The sequence below is a fragment of the Python bivittatus genome, unplaced genomic scaffold, assembly GCF_059951505.1.
Source record: "Python bivittatus isolate LINGU-HERP-01145 unplaced genomic scaffold, Pbiv_v1 ctg000020_np1212, whole genome shotgun sequence".
Classification (NCBI taxonomy): Eukaryota; Metazoa; Chordata; class Lepidosauria; order Squamata; family Pythonidae; genus Python; species Python bivittatus.
In genome coordinates this window covers 6,835,559-6,857,591 of record NW_028277030.1, presented here as the reverse complement: position 1 = coordinate 6,857,591, position 22,033 = coordinate 6,835,559, and the positions used below count along the sequence as shown (strand labels likewise).

General features: G+C 38.5%; 1 protein-coding gene across 1 annotated transcript; it reads right to left on the bottom strand.

Annotated features, from left to right (window-relative positions):
• Positions 1-6,774: 6,774 nt before the first annotated feature.
• On the bottom strand, positions 6,775-17,823 carry LOC103050487 (cysteine-rich venom protein latisemin-like). The gene is made up of 8 exons (XM_025172348.2): positions 17,781-17,823; positions 16,184-16,248; positions 14,159-14,272; positions 12,338-12,425; positions 11,156-11,304; positions 10,003-10,097; positions 7,475-7,563; positions 6,775-6,902 (listed from the first exon to the last, which is right to left on the bottom strand). Exons 2-8 carry the CDS (start codon positions 16,241-16,243, stop codon positions 6,775-6,777), a joined length of 723 nt encoding a protein of 240 aa, XP_025028116.1. The 5' UTR covers positions 16,244-16,248; positions 17,781-17,823.
• Between the last annotated feature and the right edge of the window lie 4,210 nt (positions 17,824-22,033).

Sequence of the window (22,033 nt, the reverse complement as noted above, 5' to 3'; positions counted from 1 at the left end):
AGTAGTTTGTACATGGATTTGTAGATGTATGTGTATTGTCTAGTTATGCACCTTGCACATCTTGATATAATAATTCTATAGATATCGTGTTGTGTGCATCTGAATAGACATGTATCATTCCCTCATTCTTCATACCATCAATGCATTTGAAGCTAACGAACATCTGCAGCCTCAGCAAAGCCTGTGGACTTCCAATGTGGTGTAGTAAGTTATTGGAATTCAACTTTGTATGCACTGGTTTTCTGCACCCACAAACCTATTGACTCCTGGGCACAATAGATGTAGAGAAAGTTAGCGGTGGGACTCTATACTTAATATTTTCTTTCCTTGCCTTAAAGACTTACCTTGTCTCTAGGTAACTTGCTTCTTATTGGTTAAACCAATGTTCTTAGAGCTTTCATCACTTCCTTCTTTTCACAATTCAGTCCACTTTCTCATCTGACTTGGATCTGAGAAGTTCCGGTACTGACCTGATTTGCTTTCTCTCTATGATGGAGGATAGCACGCTATAGGCTCTTAGCTGCAGATAGACTTAAGTAACTTAGGCTTTCCTAACCCATATTATTTCCCCCATAAAGCTTATCTTTATTTTTTCATATGAGCATCAGCCTCAAGAACATTTTCTTAGAAAGAATTTATTCCTAACTTTAGTGATTCTCTCTCTCAGTGCTTTCTTTCTGCTATATAAAACTATCTGCTCTTCAACATAATTAAGGTGCTGGACTAGGGTGGGGTTTATTTATTTATTTATTATTTATTAGTCTAAGAGAGATCCAAAAATTGGTTGGGAAAACATTGTCCACCTGCACATTCCTCTGTTATCTGGAAAATGAACCTACCTGGTTGTTAATAAAGGCAGAATGGTCATTCCTAAAAGAAAAAAGTCTTCCACCTTAGCAACCCGAGGGGTAAATTGGGTTCTAAAATGAAAATAATCCAGATGTTGAGATTTCTGTAACCTTAACAGAGCATGCTAAAGAAAACTGGAAAATCTTGTTTCGGTTGAAGTCAGCTGCCAAGAGCTTGACATTCATGCTCAAGACCACCCTGGGTAACTTTAGGTCAGACATTTTTTCTTAGCCCAATGTCTTTCACAGGGATGTTGTTGTAAGGATAAAATAAGAGGGGCTCCCATGTAAGCCACCTTGAGCTCCTGAAGAAACAGCAGGGGTCTTAATAACAACAACAGCAACAACAACTTTCCCTTACCTTAAGTCTTGTAGGTTGCAAAAAGGAGTGAAAAGAAACAGACTCACTTGTGAGAGAAGGATGGACATCTGTGGAGAATCTGTAAAAGGAACCATATGTGGCTAGTGGATGAGAGAGTGATGAAAGGAACCAATACAATGAGTTCTTACTAAGTTGAGTTCATCAACACAACAAAGCTTCCCATTCCATTCTTTTTCTTTCTTTTCCTAGTAGGTTCCACACATTTAATTGCTAGGGATTTGGCTGAGCTAAGAAAGATTCCTAAGTCACAGATAGAAACATTCTCTGTACAGCATTAAAAGCTGACTCTACGATCATCACAAGATTGCCAGTGCAAACTGCCAGAAATCTCTGTGCAGATATGGATGCTTCGACTCTGTACTGTTTCTCACTGTTCATTGAACTGCAAAGGGAATGTTTACGGTGTTCTTTGGAGCCATTCTAGAACTGTCTTCCCAGGCTATATGTGGTTAATGCAACCAGTCTCCATCAGTGTTCCATAATATAAGCGGTGGGCGTTCAGGACTTATCAGGAGGGTATATCCTTTTTGGGCAGGTCAATTTCCCTCTCCCTCTTGGCTGTGTGGAAAAGCTAAAGTGGGCTGACCCTACTCTGAGAGGCAACCTCACAACAGTGAGTAAATCAGAGAGACTCTCACAACTTTGTGCACATTTGTAATACCTATTCTCTCAAGGATTGCTGATGCTATGGAGATATTTATTTACTTAGAAAATGTATATGGGCGTCCAACTGAAACATGTAACTCTGGGTGGCTAACCAACCAATATACAAGAAAAGAAAACAACACAACCTCCAACCCAAAAACAGTATAAAAAGAACTCTATAACTAAAGTTAAAATAATCCTAATATGAAGAAAAACCAAGCCACTGTATAACAACTTCCCCAAACAGATAACTTTTATTTTTCTACTAGGTTGTATTCATTTGGATAAATTATTACTTTCTTTTCAAATTTCTTTAGAAAGAAAAGAGTTGGTGAAATGGATAGGCTTTGACCAAAGAATTAGAGTACAATCCAAACTGCTCTCATTTTTAAAGCCCTTTATGGGTTGGCATCTGGGCACTTATGGGGCTACCTCCTTCAGGTAAATCTGACTCATCCAGTGGATTCATCACTAACTGGGATTTGAAAATCCTTGTCATTGATTGAGATGGGAGGAGGAAAGCACAGTGTGTTTCTGTATATATTCCATGCTTATGAAGGAGTGTCATCCATGTCTATGAAGATATGGTTAGTACCCCCTCCCCTCCGGTATTTAGAAAGGTGGCCAAAACACAGCTGTTCTGAAGAACTTTTAATGAATAATTTTTATCGATAAAATTATTGTTTTTTTTTAAAATATGAGATCATTGCTTCTGAGATATTTCTATGTTAATGATGTTGTGACTAAGGACTTTTAAAATGTTTTATGTGTACTTTTTAATTATACATATATATTTTAATTGCTGGATGTCCATATGGAGTCAGCAGTGTACGAAGACTGCAATAAATAAATTCCCCAAAATGGACTTGGGTGTTCTCCCACCTTTTAAAGTTATGAATTGGCAAGGGCATCTGTGTTTCTGAGTCTATGCAGTCTTTCACTGTATGATCAACTTTTAGAAGACAGAGAAGGGTGTAATTTTGCTTTTTTCCTTTGTTCTTTACTTTCCATCACTTTTGTATTCTTTCTTTCTTTCTAACTCTCTTGTTCTCTACTTCTCTCTTTGATTATTAGTTCTTGTTTGCTTTTATCTTTATGCTTTATTAAGTTATAAAAAGTTCTTATAAAAAAAAAATAAGAGAGAAGGGAGTGGTACTCTTGAACTTTTCCAAACTGGGAAGCACCAGCAAACAGAGGGGTTTCAGAATGATGGAAATATGTAACAGAAAGCATAAATGGTAACAGCTGTTCCTTTTACCACTTCTAGTATTACAATAAGCTCAAAAATGACCAAGAGAAATTTGAAAGAAGTTCTCAAGCATACTGAGAGTAAGGCAGAAAACAGAAGCTTCTTTTACAGGGGAGGAAAACTTTTGAAAAATTGCCAGGCCCAGTTCAGCACACACCCTTTGTTCTCTGCTTTATTGAACACATTTCTGACGCACAAGTGTTTGTCAGTTGAGCATAACAGATTCCATGCACTGTAGCTTGCTAAGAGATGGCTCATCTGACAAGGTTTCTTGCGTCATTAGTAAATAATAGTTGCAGTGCTGCATACAGACCAGCAGCTGCTATTAGGAGCAGGAGAGGGAAAGGGAACCAGGCCCATCTATTCTCAAGGTACATTTGCCCCATGTACTCTTAACTCTGAAGAGGAGACAGTGACAGCTAGGGGTGCAAAGCTCAACCTGTGGGACTCTAACATGCACCTAAGGACACTAACAAAATTGAAACAACCTATTTCCTGAAGAGGTAAAGCAGAGACAGTGATTTACCAGGCAGAGATATCAGAAAACAAGAAGTAATGCTGAAGTTGAATGTTGACTTTTAGATTCCAATGTTCCACCTTGTAAAAGCTGATCCTTAAATTCTGAAGAGCCTTTTAACACTCCATCCCATTTTTCCAATGTGGAGCTCACTACCGAAGCTGCTGCAGCTACTCAGTTGAAGGCTACCCCCCCCAAATTCAGGGAATGACACATCTGGCAGCTTTGGTGGGAACCCTAGCTTTGGTTTCACAGCCCTAGACCATTTCCCCTTTTTCTCTGCAAGCATAATAATTGTAATAAGGTAGAACTAAGATATCATCAGAGCGAATATCTGAACACTGTAAGGAAGAATAAATGACCCCTTCCCTTCCCTTCCCTTCCCTTCCCTTCCCTTCCCTTCCCTTCCCTTCCCTTCCCTTCCCTTCCCTTCCCTTCCCTCTACCCCTAGTCAGCTGATTCCATGCCTTCTGCATGTTGTCAAGTAGGAAGTGAAGTCTGTGGAACATAAAGAGGTCTCTGCTTGATCAGGACATAGACCCACCTAGTGGAGCACTGCATATCACACAGTACCATCTGGACACATTTGGGAGGCTAATAAACCTGGAATAGAGAGCAATATCCCCCCCCCCGCCACAGTTCCTTCCCACAAACCATTACTGAAGATACGCTGCCATCAATATTAGTAGTCATTGATAGCCTGATCTTCCATGAATCTTCCAGTCCCTTTTAAAACCATCCAGATTGGCAGACATCACAACTGTTGGCTGCAGATTCTACCAATTAATTATGTACTGTATGAAAAAGTATTTTCTTCTCTTGGCCTGAATCTCCCTGGATTTAGTTTAAGTGGAATACATTGGGTTCTAACATTATGATAGAGGTGTAACATGTACCATTCTAGGAGCACACATAATTGCCTGCACCATTGTAGTTTGTACCAGCTGAAGCTTCCAGATACTCTTCAAAGGCAGTCCCATGTAGAGTATATTACAATAGTCTATCTGGGAGGTGACCAGGGCACAAGTAACTGTGAACAGAGCCTCATGATCTAGGAATGGGTGCAACTGGCACACAACACAAAGCTGTGCAAAGGCCCTCCTATCGATGACTACCACCTGCTCTTCAAGCAGGATTTGTGAGTCCAGAAGGACCCCCAGATTGTGCACTGGGTCTGTTTGGGGCAGTCCCATCCCATCCACTACCAAAGATGATAAAGTCCCAAATCCAGAAGGCCCTAAAACCCAAAGCCACTCAGTCTTGCCAGGGTTCAGCTGAAGCCTGTTGTTCCCCATCCAGACACCCACAGCCTCCAGGCACTGAGATAGGATATCAACAGCATCACTTAGTTCACTGGGGTGGAGATATATAATTATCATCAGTATACTGATGATACCTCACCCCATGGTGACAGAGGAACTCCCCCAGTGGCTTCATGTAGATGTTAAATAGGAGCGAAGAAAGTACCGAACCCTGGTACTTTCCCAATCAACCTCTCCCAATCAACACCAACTGGTATCTGCCCCATAGGAAAGAAGAGAACCAGCACAATACAGTGCCACCCACTCCCAGTCCACAGAGCCAATCCAGAAGGATACCGTGGTTGATGGTGTTGAAGGCTGCCAAGAGGTCAAGTAGATCCAGGATGGATGCACTACCTCCATCCCACTCCCACCAGAGGTCATCCAAAAGCACGACCAATGCCATTTCTGTCCCATACCCATCATTCTCCCTGAGGTGAGATTAGTCCCAACCCTACTGGTGTTTAGGAAATCCCTGAAAACTTGTTTTTTTCAGCAAGCTTGGGGATCCCAAAGAAATGGGGAGCCCACAAGATAGTATGTATGTAAGATGCTGGTCCAGTCTCCCACGGTGTTGTTTTATTTGTATTTGTGTTTAACTGTTTTTAACTGTTGCTTTAATTGTTTTAACTGGTTGTTTATTGTATGTCACCCAGGGTTATATTGGTGAAATGGGCTGCTATATAACTTTGATAATAAACAAACCAACCAACCAACCAATTTCTCTAATCTTTCCTCACAGGAGAACTCCTCCATCCCTTAGGAATTTTGGTTGCCACTTTTTGTATCTTGTAAGCTCTGTAATATCCTTTTTAATGTAAGAATTATACTCAGTACTTCAAGAATGTCCTCACTGTAGATTTGTATAACAACAATTTTATATTGGCAGTTCTATTTTCAATGAGGTAAGAGTACAATCATAAATGTGATCATTCCAGTGCTGGCTAAGCAGGGTCAGACTTGGTTAGTGCTTAGATGGGAGGCGCTCAAAAACTTCCAGAACTTCAGGCTAGACTGGGAAGTTAAAAACATATAGGTGGCAATCCCAAACCATTTCCATATGTTGCTAAGAAAATGATATAGACATATGCTTATAGTTATTAGGTGTTGAGTCTGACAACAAGGTGATTTTTTTTTTCATGTTTTACTGAATGATATTGAATTTGTGATGTTTAAGTTCTCCCTGTTGCAATGTGAATTTGTAATATAGCCATTCTTGTTTTAAGGATGAAAGTGCTAAGAAAATTATGCAGAAGAAAAAATATACTGTACTGAGGAAGGCCTTTGGTTAAAATGTCTGGTTTAAGAGTGTCATGGATGATGTTAGACAGCTTTATAAAGGTTGTGTTTTTATAATATTTTGATATATTGTTATGCCAAATTACAAACACAAACACATTTAGCTACATATACACAGTACATTGCCCAATCAATTGGGCATTTTGCCCTTCCATAGAATTAAATTTAGTGTAGGCACTTATAGAAACCATTGTGGCATAGTTGGATTCCAAAGAATTTAGCTCATCTTATTTTCAGGCTCATGGTATTTTCTTTTAATCAACCACACACTGTAGCATTCTTTTGTGTGCAGATGTGCATGTTGGTACATATGCCTGTGATTTTTCCTATGATCCTTTAAACGTATAGATTTCATCCCTTCCCCAACTCCTGCTTCTTTTTCCCCTAGGCAAAAGGTCATCCATGCAAGTGCTGTATATGAAATGAAATGTCAGATAAGAATTTATTCTTTCACTGATACTGAAGGATGGCATGATTTTAATGAGAATACAAAGTTTTCTGACAAAGGGCCCAAATACTGAGTGGAATGCCTACTACTTTATTTCAGTGGTGCAGAAGCAAGAAGCAGGACATGATTTCCTGATCCAGGGAATCTGGCATTTATGTTCTTTCACTAAGGCATTGCAGTTTGAGTACGTATCTTCATGTGTGCAAGGATTCGCTAAAAAATAAAAAAGAGATTATGTTAATAAAAGTAAGGCATCATCAAAGGTACAGCTGCTAGGGATCCTTTTACAATTGCATGTAATATTTGGGAGCTTAAAATCAAACATTTCTCTCTTTTAAGAGGGGTGGATTCAAAGCTGAAGATTTGTTTTAAAGGGAAAGTAGTATGTAGAGTAAGATGTAGCTGCTGAGTTATTAGTTTCAGCCATAGTCCTGGGCAACATCCAGAGAAAGCTGAGTCTGAATTTTAAGTTCTTCATAAGCTGTAATGGATTGGTACCAGCCTGATGACCATGTATTTTCTGATTCAGTTGCCTGGACTGGAAGCACCACTGGGGCAACTCCGGATGTCTGGTTACCCCACTACAGCATGCTTCTCAGTTCATGCATGTGCTGATCCAGATGCCTTGCTAGACTTGTCTTGCTGGATTGCTGGCCACCTTCTGCTACTGCCTGATATTCTACCCAGAGACTGTTAGCTCTTCGAGTTAAATCTATTCTTTGGTGACAAGACTTTTAAAAATGTTGTTGCTTTAATCATTGACCTTTTTTCCCCTTTTTACTTACTGCATAGTCCATTAGCACAGGATGAAGGACAGTCCCCACAAGGTGGCCCTGATTTATATGGAGTAGCAATTGAATTTATGAAGTTCCCTCTGGAATGAAAAAGGTAAACAAGGAGGTGCTATATGTTATTATAGTTACGTCTGTACTTGCTGAACCCCCCATGCCATATCAATAGATAATTGACTTTGGTTGCATTGCCTTGGTCTCTGGTTTGGGTTTCCAGTTTTGAGAAAGCAGACAGCTCCACCATTGGAGGGGAAGACCTGATCTCTGAAGTCTTCTCCAAAATGCAGAAAACCTTGATAAGTCTTGGCTCACCAGTATTAAAGTTTTGTGAGAGAGCAAAACACGATATTTTGGTTTGTTAGGAAGAGAAAGGATTGAGGGAAGCTTTGACTCTGCAGGATTCACAGCTTTGAATCCTCTTCCTCCCTAATGTCCTTCTTCTTCTGTTTCTTTTCTCTCTTTCTTGTAACATTCTCCTTCTCCAGTCTCTCTACCTTTTTCTATCCTCTCCAAGTAGCACAGAAAGGATCTCTCCCTTTCCTGCCAAACATATGCTATGATTGCTTGAGGCTGCAAGTCTGCCTTCTGTGCATATCATATTATCATCCATGCGATCTCTACGTGTTATCTTATGCATGTTTCTTCAGGTATTTCCCATACTTGGGCAGGGACCATGTGACTAAATATGTGGCTGCAGGTTGAACACTGCCGGTTCCATTCCTGGAACTGCCACTCAAGTTAAAAAAAAAGAATGAGATCAGGTGAATTGAAAAGTATGCAGAATTAATACAAAAGAGTGAACAGGGCTAGGACAAAAACTGAATTTGATTACAGTTAAGGAAATTAAAATAAATACAATCTAACAGTGAAGTCCATGTAGTAGATAATTTTTCCCTTTGCTCATATCATAAATAGTAATTTGATGGCAACAATGGTTCTGGAGGCTGCACTCAACACTTGGGTTACATCTAGGTCTAGATGGAGAAAGAATTGGACCTAGTATAAAGCTGTGGATGGATGGGCGGATGAATTGAATGAATTTCTAGGCTACTCAATTCCAGCCTGTGCAGCTTCACAAGTTAAAATATTATATTAAAAACAAATATCCAAGGAACAACACAACAACCTGTCGCATCACTCCCAATGCAAAAGGGCATTTCAGAGAAATTGTGTGCAGAATTATACAGGTAGTTCTCATTTAGCAACTGCCTTGGATAGCAACCGCAGTTATGATGGTGACAAAAAAGTAACTTAGTGACCAATCCTTGCATTTATGACCTTTGCAGGTTTGGAAAGCTGAAGTAAGATCGTAAGCAGTCATGGTTCCACTTAGCAACCACTTTGCTTAAGGCCCAAATTGCCAGTCCCAATTGTGATCACTAAACGAGAACTACCTGTAGTTTTTTGTTCAAAAATCCCAAAGTCAATTTTGATTTAAATCTCTTCATAACCCAGTGCAGGAAGAATAAAGATAAATGATTGGAACATCTCCTGAAATAAAATATGACTAAGAGTGTAAGTCAGCCAATCTTGTGAAAATTTAAGTATTCTTGATTTATTGCTATATAAACACATCTGCAGGAAAGAACAACGATGTTACAGCACAACCTCTGTGGCTTAACATATTTGTGCCTAATATCAGGGGACGATTACAAAAGGGTGGGATTCGCATTGTGCTGTCATAATGCATGTTTCATCATTTTTTCTACCATCACAACTAGCAGCTGAAGCTTTTCTTACCAGATAACATTTCAGCCCATATCAACTAGAGCAGAATATTGAAGAAAACTTGTACCATTGTGGATTCTACCCTGGAGCATTACTAGCCCTGGGACAGGACCAGGCTATGTTAATTCTTACAAAAAAGGATTCTTCTTGTAGAAGCACAAGTGGAACATAGTAAATTATTTTGAGGACAGCATTAGGAAATTATACACATTCTTTCAAACTGGCAAGGTCAGTAAATGATCTGTAAATGCTGAGGAGCTTTTTCATTGCCGCAATTTAATATTCTACCATCAGCCATCTTCAAAGGCAGATTTAGGAAGATCACCTACATAGAAAGGGTTTGTCCATATGGCTCAGGGGCCATTGACTGTGGCCCAACTCTACTATATTGCAACTTTTATAGAGTTCTTAGAAATTCTCTGTTGGAACCCCTATTTCAGACATTCCTCGGTGTCCTGATACATTTCATTTTCAATATCTCTTTTTGAACAGAGACCCCAAAATCACATACGCTGTGGCTAAACCTGAATTATTAGCATGCAAAACTCACAAGCAGTTACTTAAGTTGTAAGTCTAGTTAAGGATAGCCACATTTTACTGCTACACTAGAATTTGTTTCATTTTTTTTTTTTTTGGTACTGCTGTTTTATATTTTGTTTGAGTCTAAGATTGTAATTAACATTTGATTAAAATTTTATTTAAGCCCATTGTTTTCTCTTCCAGTGCAGTCAGGATCATTCTAATTAGACTATGCCCTAAATGTGACAAATATTGAAACCATAGTTAATACGTACGCAGGACAGTAATGACAAACATAGTAGTATTTGAATTTGGATGCAGGACATTTAGCAGCAGCACAACCAAGAAGGCGACTTTTATACCAAACCACCTGTAGATACAAAAATATGCACACAAGTTTATATGCTGGAAGCCTACTGTTTTAATACTGAATAATAAACATAGGCATTTCCTAGGGGCATGTAAGAAAATAAGCCCAAACGTGAGCATGTTGTACTATATATAGTTGTGCGCTCCTACACAGTGGAGTTGATACCACAATAACCAATTTACAAAGAACGTTTCCAATCATGTTCTCTCTCTGAGTTAAAAAATATGCCCATTTCTATAGTTTGCAGAAGCAAAGAAATATTAGAAGGAATGAGGCTCCATCCCCTGGGCTTTAAAGGTATATGCTTATAAATGTAAAATATGAAAATGCCCTAATTTGAACTCTATAGATCAGTGTTCCTCAACCTTGGGAACTTTAAGCGGTGTGGACTTAAAGAATTAATTCAACTCCCAGAATTCATAGCTGGCTGGGGAATTCTGGGTGTTGAACTCCACACATCTTAAAGTTCTCAAGGTCGAGAAACTCTGCTACAGACCATATCTTCCTAAAGTGCCCATCATATCCAAAGCAGTCCATGTGTCATGCCCTATGACCTGCAGGCTAGTTCTTCCTTCCCAGCTGCATGAAAGCCAAGATATGCATGGGCAACTGTATATGAATAACAAACATGTTTAGTATGTTGTAATTTGCAAGCCCTCGTTTATACCATAGCAGAACTTAAAACCCTGCAACCCTTTAACCTAGTCCAGTTTTTCCTTTCCTTAAGATTCATGGGGACTACAGCTCTTAGCCAGGACATTCCCGTGCTGAAGTTATGGAATTCCTTAGTGATTGCAAGGACACAGTTGCTTGGTTTTCTTGGCAACAATACAAAAATATTTTGCTATTGCCTTCTTCCGGGAGGTTTTCTCAATTTTCCTGTCTAGCTTCAAGCCATGATTTTCTTATGTGACAACCAGGCCTGGCCTAGCTTAGTGATTCAAGATCAGCCAAGGAGTTGCTTGATTCAAGGGAGTCTATCTTTTTTACCTTATTCATTTTTGTGGATTTACACTTGCTGAACACAGAAATGACAAAAGATACGAAAAAAGTATTACCTGCGTATAATGGCCAGTAACGGCATTTGGTTGGATTGGTCCAACGCCATACTTGAAATCTTTCCTTTCATCATACCAAGACTGAGTTACTGCAGTCCATGAATAAGGATGAGTTGACATGAATAGATTTTCACCACACTGTAATTCTCCTAAAGCGGGGAGGGTAAAAAAAAAAAAAAAAAGCAACAGCAAGAAAACGGTGAATACATGCTTTGGAAGAAGTAAAGGGCCAGTAGAAAGGAGATAGATGAGTATTTCCTATCTCTCCAGAAATACTAATGCAGCCATCTTGCTAAAACATTAGAAAGGAAATGAACATTTTGCACCCAGATTTCTTACTATAGTGTTGTTCCAGAACCTTTAATTGGGCAGAGTGATAATCATTTGCTTTCTGATGAGCACCAAATAATATTTATTTATTTATCAAATTTATACACCACCCATCTCACCTTACAAGTGACTCTAGGCAGCTTATACGTAAAAAATGATTAAAAAAAAAAATCTTCCCTCCTCCCTCCTTCCCTGTCCCTGTCCCTCTCTCCCTGTCCCTCTCTCTCTATATATAAGGGCTAAAGGGCCAAAAGACAGGGACAGTGTCCTCAAACCACCAACCACCCCCAGTGCTGCAAGCCCCCATGCTCGGTGGCAGAGCTAGGTCTTCATGCTCTTCCAGAAAACCAGGGGGGTGGGGACCAGCCTCACCTCAGGGGACAAGATTTTCCACAGGGCTGGGGTGATGCTAAATAAATATAGTTTATTTAGAAGTAGAAGCTGTAGCATAGTGATGAACTGAGATTAGGGAGATTTAAGTTTAATTCTCCACTTGACCGTGAAACTCTCTGAACATCTTGGGTTGAACATCTTCTATGACACAGAGCTGTGGTGAGGATAACATCTTTAGCATCTTGGGGGAAGGTGAGGTATAAATGTAATAATAAATATAAAAAAGAAATGGAAAACTTCATTGTTCAAATACCATTTCTCCTGCAAACTCACTAGGGGAGCCTAAGAAAATTATTATCTTCTCAATCCTTCTACCACCCAATCAGCTATATGGGGGTGATAACTATAGAGTGATTCATAGTTGAAGAGCAAGACTGATTGTAAATTCTATTTAAATGTGAAATATATGATTAATCTGCTAACCAGCTAAAACTATTCCAAGCTTTCGGATTGACTTACCAACAGTTCTTTGATTTACTGGACTGTGAGCAAAAGAACATTTATCTGCCCAACGTTTGGCATTTTTAGCAGCATCAGGATGCCATTCCTGAATAGAAGACAACAGCAACAATCAGCCATTGAGAAAAGCATAATTTAAAATTGCAGAACATAATAGGGGTCTGATCATTTTTATTAGCTTTTGACTTCCTTCAGATCTTGTTGTAGTTAAGGATTCAGAAGTTACAGCAATATTCTCTAAAACATGCTTTGAGTAGTTGGAGCTGGATCACAAGGACATGTTCCCTCCCTACCCTTTCTGACTATAGTCCAAACAACACATGCATATCCTAATGAACACCATTAAGTGGGCTTCCTTCTGACCAGGTATGCTAAAATCCTGATTAAGATGAAGTTCTCTGGTGAGGGTATGTTGACTGCTTCTACATGCAAAAGCCAAATTGAGAAATGGTCTTTTTCAGTCTAAGAAAATATAAGGTTAAGAGATCATCATTATGTTTGGAACTTTTTGACCATTATTATTGTCTCTTATCAAGGTTCCTTAGGATCATGAACTGCATGATCAGTTTATATGTGACTTTCTCTGATAAGTTATGCAGAAGCATCCACAGGATCTTGCGGTGCACGTAGAAAGGGGTGAGGCTTACATCATGACACTGTCATTTATGTCACTCTGACTATACCCGACATCTAAATAATATAGAGTTATTTATTTATTTACATAGATCATTCCATTTGAGCTTTCTACTCTATTTCCTGGTGATACTGCCATGTGATACCAAGATCTATCTGGGCCATTTGCTTTGTTAATATTCATTGCTATTTTAATGGGTAAAATACTTTGCAAAGCTGGTTTCACTTGACTTTCAAGGAAAGCTCGTGAAGTTTTTCATAAAGTGAAAAAATCAAATTGTGCAAAGCAGTACAGAAAGCTGTATTAACATAGATGGCAATTGAAACTACAGTGCTTGGATGTGACTAGCATTCTTTTCAAAGGCATTAACTGATTTTCATGAAAAAGAAAGAAATTGTACTATGCTGTGTATTTATGTACAATTACTAGAGCACAACTGCTATTGATTTCCATGGGATTTATGTCAAACTAAAGACAGCTTAAGATTGCAATTTGTATGAAACACACAACTCTGCAAGTCTAGCCTTTGCTGTGATTATGGCAATTAAAGGTATAAGGGCCAATACTGGAAAGCATGTAAAAAATACAGCTTCGAGGAGATACTAGATATTGCTCAAGGATGCATTTCTTCAGCCACATTAAACTAGCCTTGAATCACTTTCACTCACTTCTAGTTGTATTTTGTGCACAATTCAAAGGGATGGGTTTAATGTTGAGGCCCCAAATAGTTTCTGGCCAGTATATCTGAAGGATCACCCTGATCCCTATTAGCCTGAATGTAGCACAGTTGTTGATCCTGTTTTATGTTTCATTCCCTAGAGTGACAAAGTTACTACCTACTCCTGAGGACTTATTAGTTCATTGTGGTTCATCACTGTGTAATGCTTGCCACAGATATATATTTTATTTTAAAGCCCCTCCTAAATTTTATTACTCCACAATTTCCTGCTTTTATTATATGTTTTCATGATCTTTTTTTATTGACTATTTCCCTGAGTGGCGTTGTGACTGATAGATTCACACATAAATACAGATACACCTAAATCCGTATTGGCAAAGAAGCAGAGTTAATTACTCAATAAATAAATAATAAATATATTCTCTTGTCCTAGTTAGTAAATCGCATAACATTTATACTAGTAAGAAAGTTAAACTTGCAAACACAGATACAATTACATTTAGCTTACCATTCGTAGCATGTTACTAGCAGTTGGGCTCACTGTTCTCCGTAAATTATTGTGGTGGTCAACAATCTCCTTTTGTTTTTCTCTTCTGCTGGTTGACTCAGCAGCAAAACCATCCTTAAGGTAGAAAGCAAAAAAAAAAAAAAAAAAAAAAAGACTCTAAATAGGGATGGGCAACTAGTGACCTCAGGACTGAAGGCAGCCCCAAACTTTTTTCCAGGTCCAGGAGCACCCCTCTTACAGCCATTGCTGAAAACTGGTGGCATGGTTCCTCACCATTCTGAGACAGAAAATATACAACTGTCACATAATCCCTAAAATAGCCTTAATGTAACTTTAAAAGCAGAAAATTCTTGTGAACGACCTGGCCTCATCCCCTTTCTATCACCATTCTGAGGGCCTGATGTTGGAATTCTCTATTGGAAGTAGCCTATCTGCAGATGTTCTGGCTTTTACTTAGTTCATAGATGTAGTACTTTAAGAAGCTGTTAGCCAATGGCTATTATCAGACATAGGTATCTGTCTTTGTCTTCTTCAGCAGGAAACAGAGGACACTGTGCTTAAGCTCTTTCTATTTAGCACAAGAGTTAAGTGGAAGATAGTTTCCCACCTGGCCCATCCTGTGGTTTTGCTTGCCTATGTACAGTAGGCCAAGGACCCATATGTAGGTCACAAAGAGCGTCAAAGTTCATCATTAGCATAGTAAAAAACATACCCTGAGGTGGGATACATAGCTAATTAAGTGCACTCCCCAAGATGGAGAATAAGGAAGTTAGGGAGTTCCACAAAGCAACTGCAAGAGAGTCCACCTGGTAGGTGTGACATAATTATGCTTGCCTATGAGATTGTATCTAATGTTGTAGAGGATGCTATAAAATGTAGCCCACTGAACTGGTGGAGCACGTGCTTTTTGCTAGGCATAGCCCCCTGTGCGCCTCTCTTTGCCTCTGTACAGAAATAAAGAGATTCTCTTTCCCTTGACTCTGTGTGGACATTGGCTCTCTCACACTGGGTGAACAAACTTAGCCAGCCTTCTGGCCAACAATCCTACTCCCTGCAGCCTTCTTCTCTTCCCCAAAATGGAAAGTGTGACCTCCAGTCTCCAGAAGAGACCAGTCACAATCTAGGAAACAGGTGATCACAGAGTAAAGTTAAAATGAATTAGTCTTTATTTCCTCATCTATACTTCAATGGGATACTGCAGTGGTATTTATTTATCTATATAAAGAACTTACATGGCTGCCTATCTCATATAATGATTCTAGGGGGTTCAAAACAACTGAATAAAAACAGAAACACCCTACCTACCAGATGCCAGACCAATCAGCCTCCTCTTTCAGCCTCCTCATTCAACTCCCATCCTAGCCCAATGCTTGGGGGTAAAGCCAGGTCTTCATGGCCTTCTAGAAGGCTAAAGGGGTAGGGATCCCTCAGACCTCAGACAGGAGGCTATTCCAAAGGGCTGAGGCTTTAGTTCTGTTATGGGCCACAGCCATTAAAATTAGTAAGATTCTTTTCACTAAATATCAATTTTAATTACTTTTATTTGGATGCCCCATTCAGCATGATTTTGTTTTGCTTTGTGTGTTCAGGCCTGGAATACATTTATGAATTAAAATGAACATTAGACTGATCAAGCTTCACTGTTGCCTTTCAAATCATATTGTCAGCCTTTCAAGGTAGACCAGACTAGGAAACCAGAATTATATATTATAAAGTTACAGCAACAGAATCTTGCAAATCTGGATGCACTTCCCCCCTCCCTCCCTTTATCTTACTGAGAACTAGGGATGGTCTTGTCTGAGACGCTTTCTCAAATTACATTTCTGCACTGGATTCAGATTTCTTTTATCTGATTGTTGCCTTGGCTGCAGCTCTTGCTCCTCAAGGTTATTCCTACTTCCCATTACACATATGGAACAATCCAACACGTATTAGTTGTGATTAGGATGATTCATTTTAACAGGAAAAAGTTAGGTACTGTATATGTTAAATCTGCTATACTTGACACAAAGTTATGAAACTTACATCTCCAGAAGATTGTTGCAGCACTGCAGCAAGACTCAGCAAGACAATGAGGGCAATCATTTCTAAAAACAAAAAAACATTGAGACATATCTGTGTTTAATCTGCTTATTGGAATTTGTGCCAACTTTATGTAAGTAGTTCAGAATGTATGCATGTGGCCTGAATCTATCTGAAGATATATCTCCTAGTTCACAAACCTTGCTCTAACTCTTATGCGTATTCTCTTCTTTAGTCCCTGGTACTCCAAAATGCAGCCTACATATCCATGGTTCATTCCTGGTAACTTAACCACAAATCATCCATAAATCCTTACTAGTTCATAAAATCTTCCCCTATTTTTTAATTTGTTGCAGTAAAAGTTATCTTTCACCCCAGCCATTTTCATAAAAGCCAATCCAAAGATCGTGCTGATGAGGGATTATTGTATCTAAAGTCCAATGTGTCTGAAGGCCACCAGTTTGGAGACAGCTGTTTCAGAATGTATTGTTTCTCAGTCTTTTAGCTTCAATCAAGTATAGTCAACTATATCAGCATATACAGAGGTTAGTCACAACTGCTCATATGAGAACTGTACCACAGGTTCCTTTTCCAGCAATACTGGATTAGTGGCTAACATAATTAGAATTACAAAGAGGTCACTGGCTATGGAGACTGCCTTGATCTTGTTTCTATGCCACATGTCAATTTCCACCAACACATTTGGCAATGGTGATTGCTCCAGCCTTTATCTGGAGAGCATGGAAACAGATTTGCACTACATGATACTTAGTTGGCTTCCCAGCTTCTCATGTGTGGCAGGAAGTGGTGTGGCACCACTGTATGTGGGGTTTGCTTTTCTGTGGCATGTTTCCTTAGCTGTAGCATATAATGAGAAAGCTCAGGAAGCAGAAGCTGAGATGAATTTTAAAAATTGTGGGGTTAGGACCAGGCACACAATTATGGTGGGCACTAAACCAGACTGCCAAAATCCATAGTAATGAGGAGGAGAAAATAGATAAGGTAGTATATTTTATGAGCATAGTTTCTCTTAGGGAAAAATATTAATTATTAAGCCATCCTGAGGCAAAAAGCAAAAGGGGTAGGATTAAGTTTAAACATTTGAGGTCTTATCTATATTGCACTATACATTTACAGACCAGTAGTATAAATGTTTATTTGGAAGTCAGTCCCACTGAGTTCAATTTGCATTTCATTCATATAAATGCACAAAAAGGACTGTAGCCTTAAAATGGCTTTAATTCTAATTTCCTTCTTCCAGGGAACCTTAGAAATTTTAGTTTACTAAGAGAAGAGCCAGGGATCTCTAACAGAATTACAGGCAAACTCAGAAAACAGCAATGCCGGATTTTTAGAAGAAAGCCATGATATTTAAGCTAGTATAAACCTAATATATTATGGTAATAGATGTAACATATTCTCAGAAATAGAGCAAAACTAGACAACATCATAGAACTTGCATACATATTAATTGCTAGAAATGTGACTGATGTGCTCCTAAATTACCTTTTTTCCCTAAAATTATCCCAATTTGCTTAATTACAAATAATAGTTTTAAAGAAGCTGCAGTTTAAAGGCTCAAACAGTAAATCTTACCTTTTTGTTCTGAATAAGCCCTAGGGTAACTTCTTTATTGCTTTCAGGAGATTATGAAAGTCAGAGACTGACATTACCATGTTTATATACCTCCACTGCTTCCTACTTCAGAGTGACTCAGTGCTCAACAGTAAATCATATTCCTTAAGTGTTGATAAGACAGAAATTTGGATTTGTCACAGGTTCTTTCTTTCTTCCTCAAGTTCATGACTTCTCATACAAAGATCTGCTTCTGAATCTATTCAAAGCTACCCAGCAACTTATATAAAGCAATGAATTGATATTTATGTGGTATATCTGAACACACCTGGAAGTAAGTTCCAATTGTGTCAGTAGAATCTACCTAAAATGTGTTTACAACTGCAGACAAGGTTCTGTTCTCATAATTGATGGTCCTTAGAAGTTGAGATAAAATGTTCCATTATACTGTTACTCTTTTTTAGTGTTATACTGATTGCACAATGTGTTTACAAAAATTAACATATGAGTCCAAGATAGCAAAATGTATTCCTGTTTCTCAAAGTCTTTGTAAAAAATAAGGAAATGGTATTATTTGTTTTTTTTTCTTCCTAGTGTTTTCCTGCATGTGCAGGATCCACTTTTTTTTTTTTTTTTTGGATCAACCAAATATTAGTCTATTGGTTGTGACAGGAATTGACTGACTGGCTTGTTGCCTGAGCCTGACATCCGGGAGCGGGGTGGTGGTGGTGGTGTGACAGAGAGTGGCGGGACTAGAAATTAAGGCACCAGGCTAGAATCTAGGAGACTGTGAGTTCTAGTCCTGCCTTGAATGAAGCTGGCTGGGTGACCTTTTGGCCCAGTCCCTCTCTCTCAGCCCAAGTCCCAAAAAGATATAAGGAAGTGGCTTCTGATCCTCTTTACAGCAGTTATAAATACAATTATAGATTTACCTCCTTCTCTAAAGTTACATTGTGACTCTCTTCTTTCTGTAACCTATCCTATCTAATTGTCAAAATCATAGATCATCAGTTCATTTTTTTTTCTGTTTTATTCAAAAACCCATAAGGGGTTTCCAGTCAGCAATAAATGTAGATATTGTCTTTTCTCTAATCAAACAGGTCAAATTGACCATCTCAGCAAGTTCTATTACCTTCACCAACCATTCCTTTATCGTAGGTATTACCAAACTTTCCATCTTTATGCATACAATAATCTCACTATGGTTATCATATATAAAAACAAAGTTCCATTACTGTTTATCCATCAGTCCCAAGAGAAAAATTTCTGGTTTCAGTTATATATTAATCTTTAAAATTCTATGAATCAGTGTATGTATCTGAACCCAAAACCTTCTAGGTGTTTTGCACGTCCACCAACCATGATAAAATGACTCTTCTTGTCATTCACATTTCCATCATAGATTTGAAGTATACATTCTAGATAATTTTTCTGGTGTCATATACCAATGGTACATTACAATTTGTTCTGTACCACATTTGGGAAATCTAAAATGCATGGGATTTATTTTATGAGTAATAACATTTCCAAAAAATGAAGATAGTATTCCTTATAATTTTAATACTGGAATCTTCCTAGGATCCCATAGTTAGCATGAGGATAGAAATGTAATTTCTGCTTGTGTTGAATTATTTCTACCACCTGCTTTGATAGATTAGAGATTCAATAGATGGTGGGAATTTACTATGAAAAAATACTTATGTTACAAGAATACTTATGTTACAAGAATAGAAATAATCTTTGAAATGTTATGAATCTAAAATCAATTGATCAGAAATATTGGTTGAAGAAGAGATCAAGACTGTCCCAGTCATATGTTCTAATAACTTTCCCCATAATTAGGGTTTATAATTATTTTGTTAATAACCTAACTAGTGTTGTAATGGAAAATTATATTGGGATCAAGTCCAATTCCTATGCTAACCCTCTTAAAAAAAAAACCTTCTTACTTAAAGGAGCAGGAAGTGAAGATATTGGGAAAAGTTATACCAGTAAGTCATGACTTTATGCACATATTAAAATAACAAGGGTGAAGATTATGCAAATGAAACAATAGAAGTACATCATGGTTTTATATACAAATTAAATACTCTGCTGCCTGTGTGCTATCTTTAATTATGACAGATATTAACTCTAGACTTATCAAGGTAAATTAGGTTGTCTTCATAGAAGTGTTTCTAAATAAGGCTCATCCATATGTTTTTGTATTGGAAAATCCAACTAATTGCTTAAGGTGGATTTACAAAGATAACCATTTCCTTCAACATGGAGTTCGGTTCAAAGTTACAGAAGCTAGCCATATGCATCTGAGTCTTATGCATAGACAACAATATGCTCAGACTATAGAACTAGCTATGGCTGCTGGTTCGTTGTTGTTTGTTTTAAGAGTGTATTAATTGTAGCATGGGACATGGAGCACAACATCCACTAAAATCCAGAGATTTTTGTGCATGGTAAATATGCTTGCAGTAGAAAACAAGAGTATAAGACACTTTAAAAGTCTCTAGTTTACAAATACTCCCAGTTTGTAATTTCAAAATGTGAACTCTGCACTGTAATCAGAAAAGAAAAATGCACTATGTAATTCTGGAGAGAGTCAGCTTGCTGCCATTATTCAAAATACAACTGCACATTGTTTTAGTAGCTAGAAGAACTAAAATGTCCTCATTCAGTTTTTAAGACCTTTTCACACAACAATTATTCAAATATTCTATCGAAAGCTGATTTTGAGTTCATATGACATCAAAATGGAAGAAACTGATATGTATAAACATTAATCATTGTTTAATCATTGATTATCAACTGATAATCATTGTTCTGTCAACAGGTACCTCTTTTTTCAGCAGATTGCCAGAAATGTTGGATGATATGTATATTTGGTGTCTGTATGCATTACTTTTTATTCACCTCAGATGTGATCACCAAACCAACCTGAAGAAAGAAACTCCAGAAGGTATGAATGGTTCATTTATGTCTAAAGAAGAATGTTGTGATTAGAGGGATCCAAGAAGTTTTGTTAACCCTTTTCAGTCTTTTCTGCAAAGAGTGTATGTAGCTGAATTGTAAAATTCTGTATTAGCTTGATATAATTAATATATTTTATTGAAGTTTTTAATAAACATAATAAAAACTACAGGAAGTCCTCAAGTTACAACTGCAATTAGGACCAGGATTGCTGTCGCTAAGCGATGCAGTCATAAAGCGTGATGTGGAAAAAGGGCATGGGGTACATGCATGCATGTGTGTGATTGCAGGGAGGTCATGGAAAGAGGGCATGAGGGTACATACAGTACATGCGCGCATGTGTGTGATTGCAGGGAGGCTGTGGAAAAAGAGTGTGTGGTACGCGCATGCAAGTGTGAGATCTCAGAGAGGCCAAGGGAAGAGGGTGCAGGGTACGTGTGTGTGTGTATGTGATTGCAGGGAGACTGAGGAAAGAGGGCACAGGGTGTGTGGATGTGTATGAGCACAGAGACCGGAAAAAGGGTGCAGGGTATGTGCATGCATGTGTGTGATCACAGGGGGGCCACAGAAAGAGGGTGCAGGGTGTGTGCGAGTGAAGGGGGGAAGGAGGGCACAGTGCGTGTAAGTGAAGAAAGGCCGGGGTAGAGGAGTCTTACCCTGGCGACTTATGACTTTGACTTTGATTGACTTTGCTTGGGGGAATCCAGCAGGGAAGGCTACAAATGGCGATTGTGTGACCGTGGGATGCTGCACCTGGTCATAAGTGCGAGCTGGTTGCCAGGCACCCGAATTTTGTCCTCATGACCATGGGAGCACTGCAATGGCTGGAACTTTGAGGACCGGTCATAAGTCCCTTTGTTTAGCACCATTGTAACGTCAAACAGTTGCTGAACTTGAGGACTATCTGTAATACAAACTAAACTAGAAGAAGAAAGAAAAATAAAAGTTCAGGCGGTGCAGAAAAAAGAAAAAAGGAAAAGAAAAATAGTACAAGAGAAAAGAAAAAGAAAAAGGCAACGAAAACAGTAATAAAGTAGTGGCTTCCAACCTTCATCACATTGAGCATAAGCTAATATAAGCCTGATGTAATATCTGAGAAGTTACAGCACCAATCTTTGTTGCTTATCACTGCTATCTCATCACTGCTGAATTCTGTTAAGATGAAACTATTTTTGATGAATACTTTCTAAATCCTGGAATTAGGGGAACTGTGTCTTCTAGATGGGGCCATATTCTCCCTGATGGGAAGAGTTTGCAGTCTGGGAAGACCTTTGGATATGTCATTACCACTGAGGACTCCGATATGATTAAAGA